Genomic DNA, 21192 nt, shown 5'->3' with positions numbered 1-21192 from the left:
AGAACACCCTCCCCACTGCCCCTGCCATAAAGGAAGGTCAGCCCTGCTTGGCCTTATTACCCCTCCCCTCTAAGAACTTTCTAAGCCTGAGCTGAAGGTCGGATAGATAAATGTCACACCCCTCCATGGATAGGTGAACCCCGTCAGGCCTAAAAAAGGCAGGTCTGGAGAATCTAATCCTAGGGTGATCCACTATAAACCCTCCCCAAGCTAGAACCACCCACCCCACCTCATTATTGATCTTTCTCCTGGTGTGCTAAACACCCTTCAAATTAGAAACCCCCCTCCAAACCCTTCATTGCAAGAGCTCGGCCCAAGTGATCACAAAGCCTGGAATGCATTCCCGGAGTGTGGCAAAATCTGACCTGGCCTTCAGCATTGGTGGGCATTATTACCAGCAAATAGGGTGTGTGTGTGGACCTGCACAAACTCCCTGACTACCACTAACAACCCAATCCCAACTGGGTGCCGAAATGAGAGGTGCTGCCTCTTCTGTGGGCCCAGAAGACAATCGAATGCCTGCAAATCAGCACCCTCAATGGAGCAGCCACTCATCCAGTACCTGCCAAAACAAAATGAAAATTCACACCAGTAATGCATATAATGGAACACTCTCCCCCCGCCCCCAATCTTCTTTGGAACACTCTTTCCCGCCAGATTCATTCAGCCCCCTCCCTTCTTAAGACCCACCTGTTTCACCAGGCATTTGCCCTTTAATAATAATAATTATTATTATTATTTTATTTTATTTTATTTTAATTAATTGTTATTGGTATTGTTGTTCACTGCCTAGAGTCTTTGGAGGAGACAGTATATGAAAAACTTTTAATAGATAAATAATGCCTGAATATGTGGGAACGCCATTGGCCAATCGTCTGAATAGCTGCATCTGGCAGCCCCAAGTGAAACACCCCGGAGGCTGTAACTGTATGGAAAGAGTGAAGTCCAAAGTCAGAAGGGCACTCACCACTCCATACCAAAGCTTTGCACAATACCACCCAGAGCTGGTGCTGGGTCAATGGGTTCCCCCACAAGTGCACAAACAGAACGCTGTTGTGTGCCAGGCCATAGCCCAGTTAAGCCTGCAATGCCTGGAACAGGCATAAGGGGGAATCTGCTGCTTGCTACAAAGTGACTATGTGACCCCTGCTTGCTTGATCTGACTGCGACCTGCGTAAAAGAAGTTGCACTCCCATAGCTGTGAAGGCCAAGAGACTTCAGACTTAGCCTGAAGACAGGTGGATCTATCAGTGCTCAAGCTGTGTGGGAACACCTCCAGTGGTCGGAAAGCACCAAAGAAAATTATCAAGGCAATGGCTTTTAAAAGGGTGGGTTCCCACACCGAATGGCATAGTGTATAGAAGACATCGATAATGCCCTGCAACAGCTCAGGGGTGACCGGATTTCTGGTGTCTGGAACCTGCAGGCAAATCTTCCCCCACCCATCCAACATCTTCTTAATCCTAAAGTCCACAGTTGAATCCTCAAAACCACTGGCCTTTGCCTCAAAAGATAGGGTGGAAACATGACCTGCAATGGTTCTTGCTGTCTTTTTCATTTCCCTCAAGTGCACCAAAAATTGCATCATGTGCTCAGGGGGTATGGGCCAAATGTCCCCCAAACGTACCCTGCAATCTAAAGGTGCAGAAAGCCCCAACTTTTGCATATAGAGGGGGGGTACCCCAATCCCCTCAGTAGGTGTAGTAAGTGCTATCTCACCTGCTCCACCTGGCGCTGCCACCCATGTCATCCTCATCGTCTGATGAGGCCAGTTGAGGCAGATTGGGCCTCCTTGTGTGAGCACCGAAAACGCTGAGCTCCAATGCCATGCTCCAAACTCCTGCCATGAGCTACAATCTGAAGATTGTGAGTGAAGCACTGGCTCCTAGGAGGGAGCGGGCTTGGGAAATGGCCCTGAAAGCACCACTCCTCTCAGGCTTACCCAATGGTCACTGTGCTGTGGCAAAGCACCACCACCAGTGACTGCAGAGGGGTGGCCTCATTCTCAACAGTTCAATTTCTTGTGAGTTTCATGACAGAAGTAGGTAAGAGGGAGAGAAATTCCATTGAACAACTAGTGATCAGGCATGGGGACAATGGCTCATTGTTGTAAATATGTTGGCACGGCTGACCCAACAGGATTTATGATCCTTCCAGCTCCACTTCTGTGAGTCAAGATGGAAATTCTATAGATAAAGAGTAGCAGCACAAATAAAAGTGAAAAAAGACTCTCAAAGATGAAGTAGTATAAGCAAAATAAAGTCCCTTGAAACTAAACTAGGTACCCCACTCTACAATAACTGAAATAAAGGAGTAAGGAAGGAACAGAACAAGGACAGGCTGAAACAAGAAAGGTTGAACAATTAAAGTACAAGGAACACTGCCCACAGAAGGCAACATTGCTGACAGTACCATCTCAGGAACAGCATCTGCTTGATATAGGGCTCGAGATAACCGGCAGCCAATCAGGCTTTCCTGACTCAGCATTTCTATTCCCTCTCCTATGAGATCTTGTGCCTGTATGTCTCCCACTGAGCCTTTCTCTTGAGACTTCTTCTTAACACAGGTGAAATTCCAGCTTCCTCCTGATTAGTCCCCTCAGCCCTCATCTCTGCCAGCTGTTCAGATTCCCTTGTCTGCTGCTGTTCCACTTCAGCTCTAGAGTCTGTTCTCACAGCCAAGTCCTCCTGCTGTGCTTCAAGAGCCTGCTCTCCCAACCAAGTCCTCCTGCTCCTCTTCTGACTCAGAGGTCTGAGCCATGACACTCATCTAAACAGCAAAAAAATGTGAGATTACAAACAAAGGCTGGGAGTAACACCTATTTGAAAATGCTATTGAGAAAACATACATAGGATCAAACTGCATAAGTTCCAGTTTAGGTATATGTTCTTTCACACTGCAGTCTAGGTATTATAATGAAACAAATCTATATCATAGAAAAGCAATGGAATAATGCAGTAGCATTATGTTTATATGCCAGTGTTACTAATGCATTACAACTACTATGATGAAAATCTATTTTTTGAACGATGACTGAATTCCTTTAAGCATGATGACAACAGTTAAATTTCCTCAAAAGTTTCCTCTACTATGGAATTACTATGTATAGAATAATTTGCTTTGAGAAATGGTAATCATAGTGATTATGGGAAAATGGTAAATAATGGTGCAGTCCACCCTAGGGCACTAAGAACCAGCACTCCAGGACTTTTATTAACAAGTACGTTTTGAGCAGCCTGATTTGACTTTCTGATCATCTCTCAAACTAAAAGGAGTTGACTTGGCTGTGAGAACAACATAGAATGTGCTCTGGCAGTGATAATGAGGCTGTTGAAACTGCATTAACTGCTTTAATAAGGACAATGGAAGTACTCACTGCTCATTAAAATGAAACAACATGGCTGGACTCAAACTGTTTGCATCGTTTTAATCAAAGAGTTGGAATGAAAGGCCTTTAATGCCATTGTTCCCCCTCCAGTCTCATTAGATTGGCATAGCATATGTGGGGCTTGTTTTTGTTTTGTTTTTGAGGAATTTTTTTAGATTTTATGGCAAGGTACAAGTTCTGTTCTTGGGTACCCCCCCCCCGCCCTCGTTCTCTGCTTGTTTGGAAGTTTTCCCCCATGAATCCAAACCAGAAACCATAGTGCTAATTACTAAGAAATACTGTCCTTAATGTTGATGTTTTCCTACACTGAACCAGACAGAAAAGTGACATGAACACTTAAGTTTTGGGGCCTTTTAAGTATTCTTTGGGTGCTTTGTGAGATGTGAATGATTCCCTTCACTGACCTTGTTCCTCTCATGGGAAATTTTTAACTTCTATCAGGTCTGTGCAAATGGTTGGTACTTAAATTAATTATTGCTGGCTTCTCCCAGCTGTGAGTCCATTTGCTTCTCATTTTCAAACTCATGACTTTCCATGAGCATGGATTGCTATGGCACGGAGAGTGTTCCCCTGGGAAAACTCTGACAATTGCTTTTTCATTAGAAGAACTGTAGTCAATATGCTATAAATCATTTTACACCATGTCATCTTAAAGCACAATTTCTGGAGAGGGGGGAAATTGTCTCCAATTATATTACAGGATTTCCTTTGTAGATGTGAATTTGTAAACCCAAATCTATTTCAGAAATGACAGATTCTCCTGCATGTGTATTTTCTTATTTCTCCACTGTTTGGAAGCAAATTGTTAAACAAAAACATTGGTTTAATTTTATTGTGAACCTTGAGACTAATATATGTTGAACAGTAATATACTAAACAGTGGTAGCCCAGGTCACTTATAGATTGTGTTATAGGAAGGAACAGGGGAGTAGCCAGGTTAGGTGGCCTATGGGACAGAAAGTGAAGATGGGCCCTGTGTCCCTTGCCTCCTCCTCCTCCCTCTGTACCCCACTCCATGTCTTTGCTACTGAAGAACTGTGGCCATGGTGAAAAAACATTTTCTGCATGCCTTTTCTCTTGCTCCTATGCAAATAATATTACACACTCCTCAATCTCCAATCAGGAGCCAGAAGCTTGCCAATGAGTCAGGGAGGGAAAAGGGGAAAGCTAAGAATGTGCTGTTTCCTAGCCAGCAGCCCCCTTTCCCTCATGGCCTCAGGGACATTCGTATGTCCCCTCCTTCTCCACCTTGTTCAGTTATAGCTAAGCCACTGGGAAGAAAGTGATGATGGTGGTTCTTTTTTATATATAAAGTCATATGAAGGCACACTTTTAGGGTAATGATGTAGTTGTTCTGGAGAGTCACTTTTTGACTTGAAGATCTTGGTGCATATGCATGGATGTAGTTTACCTGCGTGGAAACATGTTATACTATGAAAAAATAAGGGCAAATCTGCCCACAAATCAGATCTGCTAATTCATATCTAGTACTTGCAATTCATGTGGCCGTAAATCCTCAAACCAATCAGTACCATCTTGGGCATCCTCATGACTGCTTTTGGGAGGGGCAAACTCCCACTGGTGGTCCCTACCCCATTGTAAATGGGTTCACACCAGGGTTCACACCTTACCATGCCCCCTGTGTCAACATTAGATGCAGGGAAGGTGTGGCCAGTATCAGGAAGAGGAGCAGCTCCATCCCTCTCCCGATCCTCACCAGCCAGTGCTTTGTTCAAGCACCTGCTGAGAGCTGCTTTCTCTGCCTTGCTGTGGCAGAGAAGGGAGTCCCAACTAGCACTTGAACAAAGTGCTGACTGGCAAGGATTGGGAGAGGGGTGGAGCATCCCCTTTTCATAATACTGACTAACTGAATCCAGTGGGGCATCTACCCCTTGTCCTCCCCCTCCGCAGACACTCATGGGTACCACTGTCCATCTATCTGGCTGACAGGGACAATAGACATTACAATCTAAGGAATACTGTTAGTACAGGACTGTCCTACCCTACGTCATACCTTCTTTTAAAGTTCATTTCCCTGAACCTTTGTTCTGATTTCACCTGAAGTGAGAGAAGCTCACCTGTATGTATGCCCTAAAGATCAATCTGAAATGCCTAGAAATTTACAAGACAATTGAATTGATCTGTCTCAAGTTATTCATAAATGGTTCAAAAGAACTGGAAGAACATTCTTCCCTGCTTCTCCTTTCTTCTTCACCACTTATCCTTTCTTCTTCACCACTTCTTTGAATAAGGAACTGTGTGAGCATCTTATGAAATAACTAATAACTATTCTGTATAACTTGTTGAACAGGAATATCATAGAAGTAATACCACCAAATTTGTTCTCCTTTTATTATCAAATAATAGATGTTTAAATATTAAAAATATGATTGGACTGTACGACAAATATTTATACACCGCTTTTCATCAACAAAAAGTTCCCAAAACAGTTTACAAGGATATAAATAAATACATACTTACAGTGGCTCCCTGCTCCCAAAGGGTTCACAGTATATTAAAAAAAAGAAACACAAGATAGATGTTGGGGTTTCCCACCATCCTCTGCGAGCCAGGGTTGTTTACCCAGTCAAATGGTGGTGTGCAGACCATTTGGTGGTGGCTCCAGACACCAGGATAACACCAGTAATTACCCGTCAGAAGTCAGGAAGGGCTCAGAGGGATGTACAGCAGCTGCCGGGGGATGGGCGGGGGCAGCCCAAGAGGCAGCAGAATGGTGGAGATGGAACAGCGATGGGATCAGCTCCACAGCTGCAGACGGGTGTAGAAAGGCTACTGAGGGGGGTGGAGTTGGAGAACAAGTCTACTTTGGAGACTAGGGATTGGGTGGCCAGTCCACTTGTCTGGCCAGGGAAGAAGCGGGGAGGAGTGTCCTAAATGTAGGGCTGTATTTAAGGCAGGGGCTGCCAAAGATGAGACGATCAGCAGGGATGGGGTTTGTTGGTCTGGTGGACTCCCAGAGAGGAGCTCAGGCTTTTGGCTGCCACTGATAGGAGAAGGAGTGGAGTGAATATATTTCCCTCCTCCCCCAACTCTGAGGCAATGCCTGTGCCTATAATTTAGTGCGAGAGGGTGGAAAGTTTATCTATAGAATTCCTCCTCCCTAAACACGGACAATAGACACCAGCAACAGCCACTGGAGGGATGCTGTGCTGGGGCTGAATAGGGCCCAGTTGCTCTCCCCCTGTTCAATGAAGAGAATCACCACTTTAAAAAGATGCCTCTTTGCTCAGTTAGCAGGGGTTTGCTCAGTTAGTGCTTGGTGCAGAAGTTGGTTTTGTACAGTGCTTGTCATGTGCTGTACCCATACTTATAGGGCTTATATGAGTACAATATTTGTAACTTGACTTAAAGTGACTATGGTTGTTACACACAAATGCCACTAGCCATCTGCATAGTCTCTTTTGTATGTGGCTGGGATTGCTGATATTTGACTTTATCCAAAGGGTGTACAACTTGTTCCAGTTTATTTTGCAAATTCCCCTTCAGATGTTATAAACAAGCAGAACCAGCCAACTGCAAAAAGGACTGTGCTGCCTGGGATTTTGTGTGAGCAAGTTTGGACCAAATAAACTTATCTCTCTTTCTCCAAAGTGAAATTAACAAAAGAATTTCAGGGTTCTTTCCAAGGAGAAACATCAGATAATTTTCTCAGATGGCTTCTCCACATGCTTATGCGTGAGTGACACAGACAAAAACATCTGAAACTGCATGTAGATGGTAGTACCCATGTATACTGCTAGTGGTTCCATCATTCACACCACTATCATAATATACTAATTTTCCTCTTTCTTCCATGGCTAATCTTCAATAAATATAGAAAAAGCACTTTCACATTTTCATCCAGTGGTTCTGGTTCATGCAGAGCATTATCAGATACTGAAGTGAAATGGGCAAGTATAGCTAGTGTTAAGCTTTAGATGCACATGGAGTCCCACCAAGATTTATTGAAGTATATCAGACATGACATGAAGATTATAATGAAAATTTTTTACTATCGTCTCAGGAAGAAGGGTTGGGTTCACTGTGAAAATCTGGATTCTGCCTGACCTGTCAACATTCCCAGTTTGACACAATTCATCTTTACCCACACAGCTTTCCATTATTACTGAAAGCACTGGATCTGAAAGTACTGTAATTGTGAAAGTCCCACTATACCTTACCAGCAACAATGACTGGCTGTCATTTACTTTGCATCAGTCCCTCATGTACCTATTAGTCTGCGGTGCTTGCAGGTAAACTGATTATTTTGGAATACCCATGGAAGTTGCCTTTTTTTTTTTTTAGCTTGCACATCTTTTAATTAAATGTACAAGTCTAAATCAGTTCCCAGAAGAAAGTTTATAACAAACCTCTTCTTGATTCATTGTTTCTGGAGAGTATTTGATCACTCTTCCTTGATGATGTAGCCAATATATTAGGCTACCTTCTGACAGTGTTCAAATTGATTCTAAGCATATGTTTCTTCACACAAAGAAAGAGGGAGGTCGGGATTCTGGCAGTAAAAATCAGCAGTAAGCAGGTACACTGGAGAATTGCTAGAAGAAGAGGTGGTGGAGGAAGTGGAGTTGACATCTTTAATGCTACTGATTTATGGCTACAGGCAATCTGCAGGCATAAAAAGAACCTATGAAGCAGTACTGTTAAAAAAAAGTGCACAGCTTGGCATATGATAGCCCACTATGCTCCCTTATAAATCCACTTTCTTTGGATTTTTTTAAATCTATGAGACAAACAGATTATACTTTCTTCACAGTGCCCTCCGCCCCGCTCCGATATATATGTTCTAAGAATTAGGAGACAGCAAAGTTATTAATTTCCCCAGGTCCATAGTCAATGCAGTGAACATATTGGAAGGCCAGAATGTAATACATGAAGCTGAGCTTCATTCTGAGATGAAAAAGAGACCTGTGCACAGGAATGTTCAGTCATTAATTGTAGTAAGATGCATTGGCTAACATAGATCAGACAAATTCAGATTACTAATTGGCCTGACATAGTATGGCCATGTCATTGCTCATCTGAGCTGCTTTCATTCTCTGTCTTTGCAGTTTTCTTTTTTGTTTCATAGTGATTTGCTTTGCTTTTGTAATCTTGGGGCCAATTCAGATTATACTTTAAAATGGACGTTTAGTATATCTGTAGTTTTTTTATACTGTAGGTTTTTATTTCATCGGAAAACAAATTCAGATTAACAGACCAATGTAGGTATAGTGTATTTTTCCAGCCATATCTTTAGAATCCTACCGTACCTTCCTTTCACATATATAGACCTATCACTCCCTTCTCTCTAGGGTTCCCAGGCTTCCTTTGTTGTATTTCCTGCTTCAAACATGGCACCTTTCCATAAATAGAAGTACATAAATGATAGAGTCATGCACAGTGATCAGCTGTTGAGAAGCAATTCTTTTCCAAGGCAGAACTGAGAGCTTTGGCTCCTTTGTCTTCTATGGAGACATGCTTACCTGCCTGCTAGCTTGAAATACACTACTTAAATGGGCATGTTTTGTGATCTCAGGGTGCAACCTCTTATCTCTCTCTGTGACTCTAGTCTTTTCTATCTCTGTGAGGTTTCATTCTCCATGCTTTTCAATGGGAGATTTTCCCCACATTTTCTGGGAAGGCAATTCATTTTTGTGGGGTTTGGGGTTGTTATGGTAGTCTGGATAAACCAAAAACTTACTTGCAGAAACTAGAGAAATGTTTCCAGGGGCGGAGCCACTTCTGAGCAGTAGGGTTCAAAGATCCCGGGCTGCCAATGAAAAGGGCCGCCAGTGCCCTCCATGCACTTGATGTCACACACATAGGTGTATGGCCCAATCACTGGAGGGCATGCCCCAGCCCTTCCAATTGCATTTCCCTTCCAATTCCATGTGTTTATTTCAATGCATGTTTATTTCAATTGCATGTGTTTATTTCCCTTTCTCTCCCTCCAGCAATGGAGAGAAAGGGAAATAAAGACATCCAGCCAGCAAACACTGGCAGGAAATGAGCTCAGAAGTGCTCATATGGCTCTCCAGAGCCCAGCCATGCACCTTTGTTTCTCTCCCTCCTGCAAGAGAGAGAAAGGGAAATAAACATATACAGCCAGCAAACACTGGCTGGTAATGCAACCAGGAAGGCTGGAGCAGGCCCTCCAGTGATCAGGCCACACCCTGCTTTGTGTGTGATGTCATGCACAAGGGCTGCCAGTGGGAGGGTCAAGGGCCACCCTCCTGCTGGCTATGCCACTGGATGTTTCTATCTTTTGTGTCTTCGTCTGAGAGTTTCGTGTGCATTGGTCTGAGAGTGAGGCCCAAGCAGCAATAGATTGATGGATAGATGGATGGATGGATAATAGTGAGCAATATAATGAGCTCTAAACTGGGGGGGCGGGAGCCCTTTTATAGGAAAAGATCTCCACAGTTTCGAAGTCCACAAACCCAGATTTCTGCTGGAGAATGAAAAGACACAGTTTTGCAGCTGTAAGTGGGGTGCTGGATGTTAAGAAAGATGAGAAGGACTGGGGTGACCCCTATACCTTAAGGGACCTGCCTGGTGGTCTGGCTTCCCCCACCCTACCTTGGATTCTTTCTTCCAGCAACCTTGCTATGTCAGCCCTTCACCACAACCTGACTGGTATCTTCCTGTGCAAAATGCTCTGTCACCTCCTAGCAGGGAGAAATGTGGCAGGGGGTGGGGTGTACCAGGGCAGTGGAAGTGACTGAACAGGCTGTAAATTGGGCTCTGGAAGGTGGGGAAGGAAGAAAGGGACCATGTGTGACCCTTGCTTTTCCTTGGTGAATAAGACTGCCCCCCCCCGCTTTTCCAGCAAAAAATTAAAAATAGAAATTCAAGTCTGACACTCAAACACAGGCACACGCATAGTTTTTCACATTTATTTTATATCAGATAGTGGGTGAAATTTGTAAACGGCAAGCTTGTCTTGTAAGCAGCACGTTTCCTACCTCTGTGTGTTAGTGTAGCAGAGATTAAAAGAACTCTCACAACTCTCCACCTCAGGGAGAAAAAAAATTGTGCCACAAGTAAGTCCTGCCTACATAACTGGATGATCCTATCCTAGGCTCTGTCCTGTTTACAATTCCAACTCTGTGGTTAAGGGGGGAAACACCACATTGCAATTAAGATGATAGTAACTACCCATTCTAAATCCTACGTCCCATTGAGTACCTAAATCCACTGTAGAAAATGTATGGTTTTCCATTTGGATGATCATTTGTACATGGTTAGAGGAATCTAATCACACGTTGAAAGTATCATCTGAACTCACCCTTGAGCAGAGACAAGCAAAATGTTGACATTTTGCATCTGAAACTTGTTGGTGGTGCAAACATAATAAATTGCTATAGTTATGTGTGCACTGGGTATATGGGTTTTTTTATAGAAGAAAACTCAAGGCTTGCCTAGATGTATAAAAATGCAGGATTGAAACAAGTGTATCTTGCTCTTGTATCACTCACTAGTTAGCGTACATACTGTTCTCCTTTATTTTTTGTCTATGATGATAGATTTGGGAAGCAAGAGGGAGTGACAAGGTGAAAATGAATATTGTCTAGCATTTTAAGTAACTTTGAAGCTCATAGCTCTGACCTCCTTCCCTGCACAGGTATATCTGTGTCCTGAGAGGATGGCTTAAAAAAGACTTAATTGAACTCTGTTCCCTCCTACTTTCTTTCAATCTCAGCTCCAAAATTCATAATAAAAATATCAGATACTGAACATGTAGCTAAAAAAAAAAAAGTCAGCTCCATGGCAGCTTGTGGATGCTGATCCATAAAGACTGAAGTGTTTCATACAGCAGGACATAAAGAATATTCCTTCAGGAAATGAAACTGTATGACAGAAAGGAAAGGTCAAAGACTAAACAGAAGCATGCATTTCAAAATTCTGATGGATAACAACCCTCAGCCAATTTGATGCTTAAAAAAATTAATGTCACTTTTCAGTGTCATCTTCTAAAGCTCAAGGTAAATGCTGACATTTATGACACAAAGCTATCCAGCAAAAGACAGTCTGGTTGAGTGAGTTGAGCTACATTCTAGGAGGGGAAAACCCTTCAGTGATAATTCTAGCCTTGCTACTGATTTTCCCTGGGGTCTTGCCCTTTATGTAAAAGGATATGCATGTGCTAAGTATACTTAGAAGAACAGAATATGTACTCTGGCTACAAAAAAACAATTTAAGCTGCAAGCATATTTAACAGGTGGAGCCTATTTGCACATGGTTATTTTTAAAAGAGATATCAACTCTATTCTCCCAACTTATCTGCCATTGTAGGATTGTTATTTGCTTTAAATATATAGTTATTATGCCTGCCTCTGATGCTCAGGCACATTCTGTCTTACACAAAGATACTGAAACTAGGAGAACACTCTGGAAACTTAAGTAGTGGGGAGAAGGCTGGTGCTGGGTCTTGTGGAAAATAGTATGTCGACTTACTCCTGGCTTCTCACCCTAAGTTTTTACTTTCTCTTGGAGACCTTCAGAAGAATGCTAAGACCCTCAAACTTTGAAGTAAACTCTGACACCAGGCAAACCTTACTGAAAGAGCCGAAGCCTATACTCTGCTATGTCATGGCAACTGAATGTAGACTTGAGTTCAGAACTCCCAGCACTAATTCAAGTGACCATCTTATCCCTCTGACCCAACACTTAGAGGTAGCCTTGCCCCATGTAATCACCACCTGTTGCAGTCCAGCACCAAGGAAAAGGCTTTCATGCAACTGGGGTGTCAATTACTAGGGTCAGACATAACATGAAATCATAGTTAAGAGCCCAGATCATGTTCTAAGTTTCCAGATGTTCAGCAGGCAAACTTGGGTTTAGAATTGCTTACTAACATTTGTTTCCCATTTGCTCAGGACTCAGTTTCACAAGCTCACTTCTGTCTCCATGGTGCAGCAGCCTTTTGTAACAAAGCAACTCCTGCCTTGTTTTCATGCAATAGCTCTGGAGGTGGAACAATGTGGTTTATCAGTGGTCTGTGAATTCAGACATAATATCAAACCACAGTTAGCACAAATTGTGGCTTGCAAGCCAAGTTCAAGCCATGGTTTCAGATCCTTGTGTGATGGTTCCAGTGGCTCAGGCATAATGCAAAACTGGGTTGGTTCCGATGTAACACAGAACCATGGATAAGCCTGGTGTCTGAGGCTCAGGAGTGCACATTCCTTCCTCTCATACCTGTGTGAGCATCCACTTCCAATTTAAGTTACACTAAACCAAGAGCCATCATGTCATCCAAACCATTATTCAAGCCTAATTACTTGAAATAAACTGAAATCTGTAGTTCACTTCAAACTCTGGATACAGATTTCAGTTTATTCAAGTAAGTAGGCTAGAATAAACCTATGTCCATCAGTTCGAACATCATGATTGATCTTGGTTTATTCTAACCTAAATTGGAAGTGGATGCTTGAGCAGACATAGAATGGAGAAGAGTGCATCCCTGAGCCTTGGAGAAGTCATATGGGATTAGTTTAACTGTGGTTCCACATTAAGTCTGAACCAGCCCTATGTTTTAGCTAAACCATGGTTTTGCATTATGTCTGAACCTAGCTATGGAGAACTTTCATTCAAAATGGAAAATACTAATTTTTTAAAATATGCTCAGAATGTGCTGAGCTCATTAAAATATTTCTTAGAACTTGTTGAAATAATCTCCTCTCAATTTTTTTTCCCTGGAATCAAATATGACAACTTTTGTTTTTCAGTATTATGGCAATTTTTTCTACTATTCCACTTCTTGGTAAATTGCTTTCTTTCCTGTTCCGATTCATACTGGCTCACTTCATTCAAAATCCAGCTAATACTTTTCTTGGCTGAAAATATTAGAGACATTTTGTGGTTCTCTATATCATAAAGTTTTCATTTCTTTATATCAATAGCATATATACTAAATATATATGTTACTAGTTATCCTTAATAGTGTCATACTTGTGCATAATTGTGGCTTCTAAATGATTTCAAAAGCCTTATTTCCTGTTGCTTTCAGTTTTACAGGAGATTCTAAACTAGCTTCTAGTATGCGCTATGTGGAAACACAATCTATGCAAATTGGAGCATCATATATGATACAGTTCAACTTGGTGATGGGCTGTGGGCAGCAGTATGCTCCTCATATGGACAACCAGGTGAAACTGGAATATTCCACTAACCATGGCCTTACTTGGCATCTGGTTCAAGAAGTAAGTCTGATTTTTAAAAAGAGAATTATTATTAAAATTTATTTGTTTATTTATTTGTATGTTTATTTTGCTTGAATGATGCAGTTAGCCATGGGGCTCTATTAGATAATAGAAAGAACTGCTTAGGGGTGTTTTTTTTTGCCGAAAACATTCTTAAATCAAAAGAGCAAATATATGGAAGAATTTGACCTTGATAACAGGATAGTGCTGAAATTGTTTCAGCCAAAATCCAAGACATTCATGGTGTGAGTAGCAGTGCATCTGCAACTGGACATATTTGGACAGTCTTTACTACAGCCAGTCACCCGGTTGAACAAGAATGCCTTTTAAATCCTATTTTAATTTTATTTTTATTTAAACTTGCCTATTGTTTTATAGCTAAAGCCTTTGTTGGGCTTCAGCCAACAAAAGTAAATACAAAAATACATAAGAATCTTTGATGCTGTGAATCAGAATAATCTTTATTACAGTCTCTGGATATTGGACAACATTCAGACTAAGTCATGATTAAGTCCCAGTGAGATTTATCAGACTTGAGTTAGTCATGACTAACATGTCTCATTGGTTTCAATGGTGCTTAGTCATGATTAACTCATCTAGTCTGGATGCTGCCTATTGTTTTGACATCATATTCATTACAGCAGTGATTCTCAAACTTGGATTCCTAGAAGTTGTTGGACTACAACTCCAATCATCACCAGAATTTGGCCATTGTGGCTTAAGATTATGGGAGCTGTAATCATACAACATCTGGCAACCCAGGTTTGAGATCTCTGGCACTACAAAAAAACCTCTAATTATAGGTTGGAGAATCTTCACATGCAAGTACAACTTTATTTGTATTCATATCTTCACATTAACTCTGATAGACTTGTTTTATTTTCAGGAATGTCTTCCAAGTATGCCTAGCTGTCAGGAATTTACAGCAGCAAGTATCTACCATTCCAGTGAATATACACAGTGGAGAAGAATCACAGTCCTTTTACCTCAGAAAACATGGTAAGATATTACAAAGTCTTCTTTGTGATAATCCCTCATCCCCACTTTTGATATCCTAATAAACAGATCTTGCCACCCTAGCAAGCCAATAAGAGGACTGTCTGGATTATCTTTATGACATAATTACATAAGTAGTAAGTAAGTAATACATTTATTGTGACTGCAGATCATAATGTAGCATAACTACAATAAGTAGAGTTAAAAGACATACTCGCCATGTCTTATGCAAAGCCTTCCTTTGCTTTGACTCCACCACTAGCAATGAATGCTAATTAATGGGTGAAAGAGATTGAACGTGGAAAACCCAAGACCAAGATACACAATAGGCTAGTTCACACAGTCATTAATTGTGTTCAGCAGCTGCACACTGAACACATGTGCAAGTTTAAAAAAAGCAAGATAGGAGGCAGGTGAAGGGATCATGTGTGAGGCTCCCACTGGGTAGGAGGTAGGGGTGTGCACAAAAATAGCTTGGGCTGTTTGGTTCAAATTCGAACCAGGGTAGGTAGGTTTGGTTTTGGTTTTGCTTGAAACCTCCCCCCACCCCGGGTAAGTTCAAATTCGAACCCAACTCAAATGAGTTCTGAGACATACTATATAGGGTATCATATGGACTCGAACAAGCCTATTCTTACCTATGTAGAGCACCTAGGGGCACAAAACCAAGGGGTACCTACTACCCATGGAACCCCAAAGCAATCAGACACTCCTGCCATTGTTAATGATTTTTCTGAAGATTTTTTTACATTTGCATTTTCCCCATAGGGAATTGGGAACTCAAACTGGCCCATTATTCCATATGCAGAGGACCTAGGGGCACACAAGAACAGCCCTGCTGGATCAGGCCCAAGGCCCATCTAGTCTTCCATCATGTTTCACACAGTGGCCCACCAAATGCCTCTGGAAGACTACAGGCAGGAGTTGAGGGCATGCCCTCTCTCCTGCTGTTTCTCCCCTGCAACTGGTACTCAGAGGCACCCTGCCTTTGAGGCTGGAGGTGGCCTATAGCCCTCCGACTAGTAGCCATTGATAGACCTCTCCTCCGTGAAGTTATGCAAACCCCATTTAAAGCCAACCAGGTTGTTGGCTGTCACCACATCTCATGGCAGAGAATTCCACAAGTTGATTATGTGTTGTGTGAAAAAGTACTTCCATTTGCTGGACCTAAATTTCCTGGCAATCAATTTCATGGAATGATCCCTGGTTCTAGTGTTATGTGAGCGGGAGAAGAATTTCTCTCTATCCACTTTCTCCACACCATGCATGATTTTATAGACCTCTATCATGTTTCCCCACAGTCGTCTTTTTTCTAAACTAAATAGCCCCAGGTGTTGTAGCCTTGCCTCATAAGAAAGGTGCTCTAGGCCCCTGATCATCTTGGTTGCCCTCTTCTGCACCTTTTGCCAGTTCTACAATGTCCTTTTTAAGATGTGGTGACCAGAATTGTACGCAGTACTCCAGGTATGGCCACACCATAGTTTTGTATAAGGGCATTATAATATTAGCCATTTTATTTTCAATCCCCTTCCTAATGATCCCTAGCAGGGAATTGGCCTTTTTCACAGCTGCCGCACATTGAGTCGACACTGTAAATGAGCTGTCCACCACAACCCCAAGATCCCTCTCCTGGTCAGTCACCGACAGCTCGGATCCCATCAACGTATACTTGAAGTTGGTGTTTTTTGTCCCAATGTGCATCACTTTACACTTGCCAACATTGAATCGCATTTGCCATTTTGTCTCCCACTCACCCAGTCTGAAGAGATCCTTTTGGAACTCCTCACAATCTGTTTTGGATTTCACATCTCAAAAAAATTTGGTATCATCTACAAATTTGGCCACCTCGCTGCTTACCCCTACTTCTAGATCATTTATGAATAAATTAAAAAGTACCAGTCCCAGTACAGATCCCTGGGGGACCCCACTTCTTTGTTCCCTACATCGTGAAAACTTTCCATTTATCCCTACTCTCTGTTTCCTGTCCTTCAACCAGTTAGCAATCCACACATGTACTTGTCCCCTTATCCCATGACTGCTAAGTTTCCTCAGGAGTCTTTGATGAGGAACTTTGTCGAAAGCTTTTTGGAAGTCCAGGTATACTATGTCAACTGGATCACCTTTATCCACACACTTGTTGACACTCTCAAAGAACTCCAAAGGGTTTGAGAGGCAAGATTTGCCTTTGCAGAAGCCATGGTGGTTCTCTCCCAGCAGGGCCTGTTGTTCTATGTGCTTTACAATTTTATCCTTGAGGCTGCTTTCCATCAATTTGCCTGGAACAGACGTTAAGCTAACCGGCCTGTAATTTCCCAGATCACCCCTGGATCTCCTTTTGAAAATTGGTATTACATTGGCTACTTTCCAGTCCTACGGTACAGAGCCTGATTGCAGGGATAAGTTATATATTTTAGCAAGGAGGTCAACAATTTCACATTTGAGTTCTTTGAGGACTCTTGGATGGATGCCATCTGGCCCTGGTGATTTGCTAGTTTTCAGTTTTCCCAGACAGTTTACATCTCTTGTTACTTCTGTCTGACTCAGTTCTTTAGCCTCCATCCCTGAAAAGCCTGGTTCAGGAACAGGTATATGCTCAATATCCTCTGCCACAAAGAACTCATTTAGCTTCTTTTCAGCCTCCATAGCCTCCTTAATAATCCCTTTCATCCAGGGGCATAACGAGGCTGGAGTGGGCCCAGAGACAAAATTTTAAAATGGGCCCCTTGCTGATACACACACACTCACTTCACATTTGACTTGCCATTGGGGGCCCCCTCGAGGCGTGGGGGGCCCCAGGCAGCCGCCTCCCCTTGCCTAATGGTAGTTACGCCCCTGCCTACAAGGAACACATCTGGAAGAGCTCTTGGACAGTGGAAGACAGCTGATGGTTCAGAGTCAGACAAGCATCTCAGAGCCACCAGCTCCTCTTTAAATTCCAAATTTGCCATCATTGGTGGTACATCCTGACAAGTATCTCAACAGATAGGCACATAGGAAGCTGCCACACACTCAGTCAGACCACTGGTCTATCTAGCTCAGTATTGTCTTAACAGACTGGCAACAGCTTCTCCAAGGTTGCAGGCAGGAATCTCTCAGCCCTATCTTGGAGAAGCCAGGGAGGGAACTTGAAACCTTCTGCTGTTCTCAGAGCTGCTCCATCCCCTGAGAGGAATATCTTACAGTGCTCACACTTCTAGTCTCCAATTCATATGCAACCTGGACGGACGCTTAGCTAAGGGGACAAGTCATGCTTGCTCAGAGCAATTAAAGTTAGTGTCCAATTTTGGTAGGTATTTTCCCTACAGTGCCTCCCTACCGCTCAGCTCAAATGAGATGTTCTGCCCTGCTCCAAATGGTGGCCATCAGGCTCTTCTAAAAAAAGAGCATTTTCCCTACCCTCAAACTTCATAATGTAGTTCTTCTCCAAACTGGGGCATTCTTACCTATTGGTTATTGTGCCTAACAACCATGGTTACTGACAAGACAATCTTCCTTATACCATTATGGAAATGTTTTTAATGTATAGATTTCATTTCCACCCCCACCCCGTTTCAGGCAGGTGCATCCTTTTCTTCTCATTAAAATTGGGGGTTGGGGACGTTCAGAATACACAACACCTCACAGCAATGCCTTGCCATTTTCTGTACCTTTGCACATCCACGTCGTAGTGCGAGGCTGTGCACACACACCCCTCCACACACAAACACAAAATTCTGGAATGCACATCTATCCTTTTGTTTGTTTGTTTTTTTAATTTATTTTTTAAAAACCAATTGGCGATCTTCCGGTTGCACAGTTGCTCCTTCTAGCAATCACCTAGGGGCAAGATGTTGCCCTGCTAGCCATACCACTCCCTTGAGTTAGTTAACAGCTGGTGACTGAAACGGGGGTTTGGTGTGAAAAGGTGCCCTACAGCAATAGTGGTATCTGGAAGCTGGGCTATCGGGGAACTGTAAAAGACACGAGGCTTTTACAGTCTAGACAGGAGTCCTTGCAAACAGGTTTGGCTGGACCCCGTCTGTGCAACCACTATAATACAACGATTATGCTGCAAGGGGAATGTGTCAGGAGCGCCCCTTTTCACCCCCGCCCGCCGGTCCCCTTCTCTTTACCGTCACGTCTCTCCACCATCTTACAGCCCGCTTCTTGATGTCACACGTGCAGCTTCGCCTCCGCCGTTTCGATCCTAGTCCCCTCCCCATCGATCCTCGGCTTGCCGCCTCCTCCTCCTTGCCTGCTCACGCCGAGGCGCCTGGCAAGGACTCCCTCATAGGCAGCAGCCTGCCCTGGCTCACCCCTCTCCCGGCCTCCCTTCCCCGGCTCCTCCTCGCCCCTGCTGGAGACAGCAGCGGCCCCTTCCCAAACGATCGGCCTCGGAGGGGGCTGGGGCTGGCGCAGCGGGGCTCCTCTCCTCTCTCTCGCCCCAGGAGACTCGGGGCTCCTTGCAAACTTCGCGACCACTGCTGCTGCCCCCGCCCAGTCGCGTTTGCCTCCCCTCGCCCTCGCCTTCGTTTGGAGGCTACGAAAGGAGACTTGGCGAATGGAAGCAGGAGCATAGCAAGGAAGCCCGGGCGGGTGCGCGGCTGGGGGAGTCAGTCATGTGACTTGCCTCTGGGGTGCCTCCCAAGGCAGTGGGCCCCCAGACAACTGTCTCCCCTTGCCCTGTTATAGTTACGCCCCTGCTTTCATCCCCTCATTGTCTAATGGTCCAACCGCCTCCCCGGCAGATTTCCTGCTTCTGATGTATTTAAAGAAGTTTTTGTTATTCCCCTTGATGCTTTTAGCTAAATGTTCCTCAAACTCTCTTTTCACCTCCCTTATTTTCACCTTGCATTTCTTTTGCCACAGTTTGTGTTCCTTTCTGTTCTCTTCATTTGGACAGGCCTTCCAATTTCGGAAGGAAGTCTTCTTCCCTTTTATGGCTTCCTGGACATTAGCCATACTGGCATCTTCTTGGACTTAGTGGTACCTTTCCTCCTTTTGCGTATACAATATACATTATTTCTTGGGTATACAAAATATATATATTAGAAGCCCTTTAACTAGGCTTCTAATATAGTGATTTTGTGTAAAACTGCATGCATTCTGAAGTGACTCTCCTGATTTTCCCTTTCAGCTTCCTTTTTATCATACTCTTCATTTTGGAGACGTTTCCTCTTCTGAAATTCAAAGGGTCTGTGTTAGACTTCTTTGCTGATTCTCTCCCCGAATGTATGCTGAATTTGATGGCCCTATGATCACTGTTCCCTAAAGGGTCAATGATACTGACATCACGCACCAGGTCCTGGGTGCCACTCAGGATTAAGTCCAAGGTCGCCTTCTTTGTGGTTGGTTCCAAGACCAACTGTTCTAGGGCATAATCATTCAGTGTATCTAGAAATTTGACCTCTTTGTCATGACCTGACTGTGAATTTACCCAGTCTATGTGTGGGTAATTGAAGTCACCCATTATTACTGCCCTGCCTCTCCTTGACACCTCCGAGATTTTCTCCTGCAACTCCCAGTCACTGTCAGCGTTTTGATCCGGAGGTTGATATCACGCCCCCAATAGCACATTTCCTTTCAGGCCTTGTATTGTCACCCACAGGGTTTCTGTGGAGGATGCCAGTCCCCCTAGGTTTTCTACCTTGTTAGATTCTATCCCTTCTTTAACATACAGTGCTACTCCACCTCCAATGCGCCCCTTCCTGTCTTTCTATAGAGTTTATATCTAGGGATAACAGTGTCCCACTGGTTCTCACTGTTCCACCATGTATCTGTTATGCCCATTATATCTATTTCTGTGTAAGCTACCAAGCACTCCAGCTCACCCATCTTGGCTCAGAGACTTCTGGCATTGGCATATAAGCACCTATATGCTGAATCTTTTTCCTGGTGTATGCTGCCTTTCTTTGGACTCTTGGACTAGCTGTGTCAGCCTTCTAGATGCGCTTTATGTGGTTCTGCTCTGTCCCCTTCTGTTTTATCTGACTCCTTTGCACCCTCGCACTTTAAAGGATGGCATTTGCTGAACCGGATACTGTTCAGCTCCTCTTGGCTATTTCCCAGGAGTCATTTTAAAAGCTGCTCTGCAACTTTTTTGATTTTAAGTGCCAACAGTCTGGTTCCATCTTGGTTCAAGTGCAGCCCATCCCTTTTGTACAGGCCTTGCTTTCCCCAAAACGTATCCCAGTGCCTAACAAATCTAAACCCCTCCTCCCTGTACCAACATCTCATCCACACATTGAAACCCCTCAGCTCTGTCTGTCTCACTGTACCTGTGCGTGGAACAGGTAGCATTTCTGAGAATGCTACCTTTGGGGTCCTGGACTTCACAATGCTACCTATCAGCCTAAATTTGGCTTCCAGGAGCTCCTGACTACATTTCCCCACATTGTTCATGCCGATGTGCACCACAACAGCTGTCTCCTCCCCAGCACTGCCTAACAGCCTATCTAGATGCTGCGTGATGTCCGCAACCTTCACACCATGCAGACAAGTCACCATACGGTCAACACGCGGGTCACAAACCCATCTCTCTATACCTCTAATGATCGAATCACCCACTACAAAGAGGCCTCCACCCCCCGGAGGAGTATCCCCTGTGTGAGAGAGGATATGGGC

The 21192-nt window shown here is 43.6% G+C and overlaps 1 protein-coding gene across 8 annotated transcripts in view; it reads left to right on the top strand.

The window, feature by feature from the left end:
* Window positions 1-21192, top strand: part of RELN (reelin) — a 554313-nt gene that overhangs the window by 361122 nt on the left and 171999 nt on the right. For all 8 annotated transcript variants that reach the window (XM_053252916.1, XM_053252914.1, XM_053252913.1 and 5 more), the window contains 2 exons: window positions 13401-13593; window positions 14480-14592. In XM_053252916.1, coding sequence (XP_053108891.1) covers window positions 13401-13593; window positions 14480-14592 — 306 coding nt within the window. The remainder of the gene's footprint in view (window positions 1-13400; window positions 13594-14479; window positions 14593-21192) is intronic.

Source organism: Hemicordylus capensis, chromosome 5, assembly GCF_027244095.1.
Source record: "Hemicordylus capensis ecotype Gifberg chromosome 5, rHemCap1.1.pri, whole genome shotgun sequence".
NCBI classification, from domain to species: Eukaryota; Metazoa; Chordata; class Lepidosauria; order Squamata; family Cordylidae; genus Hemicordylus; species Hemicordylus capensis.
Note: the sequence above shows the minus strand (reverse complement) of the source record. Positions and strands in the feature narration are given on the sequence as shown.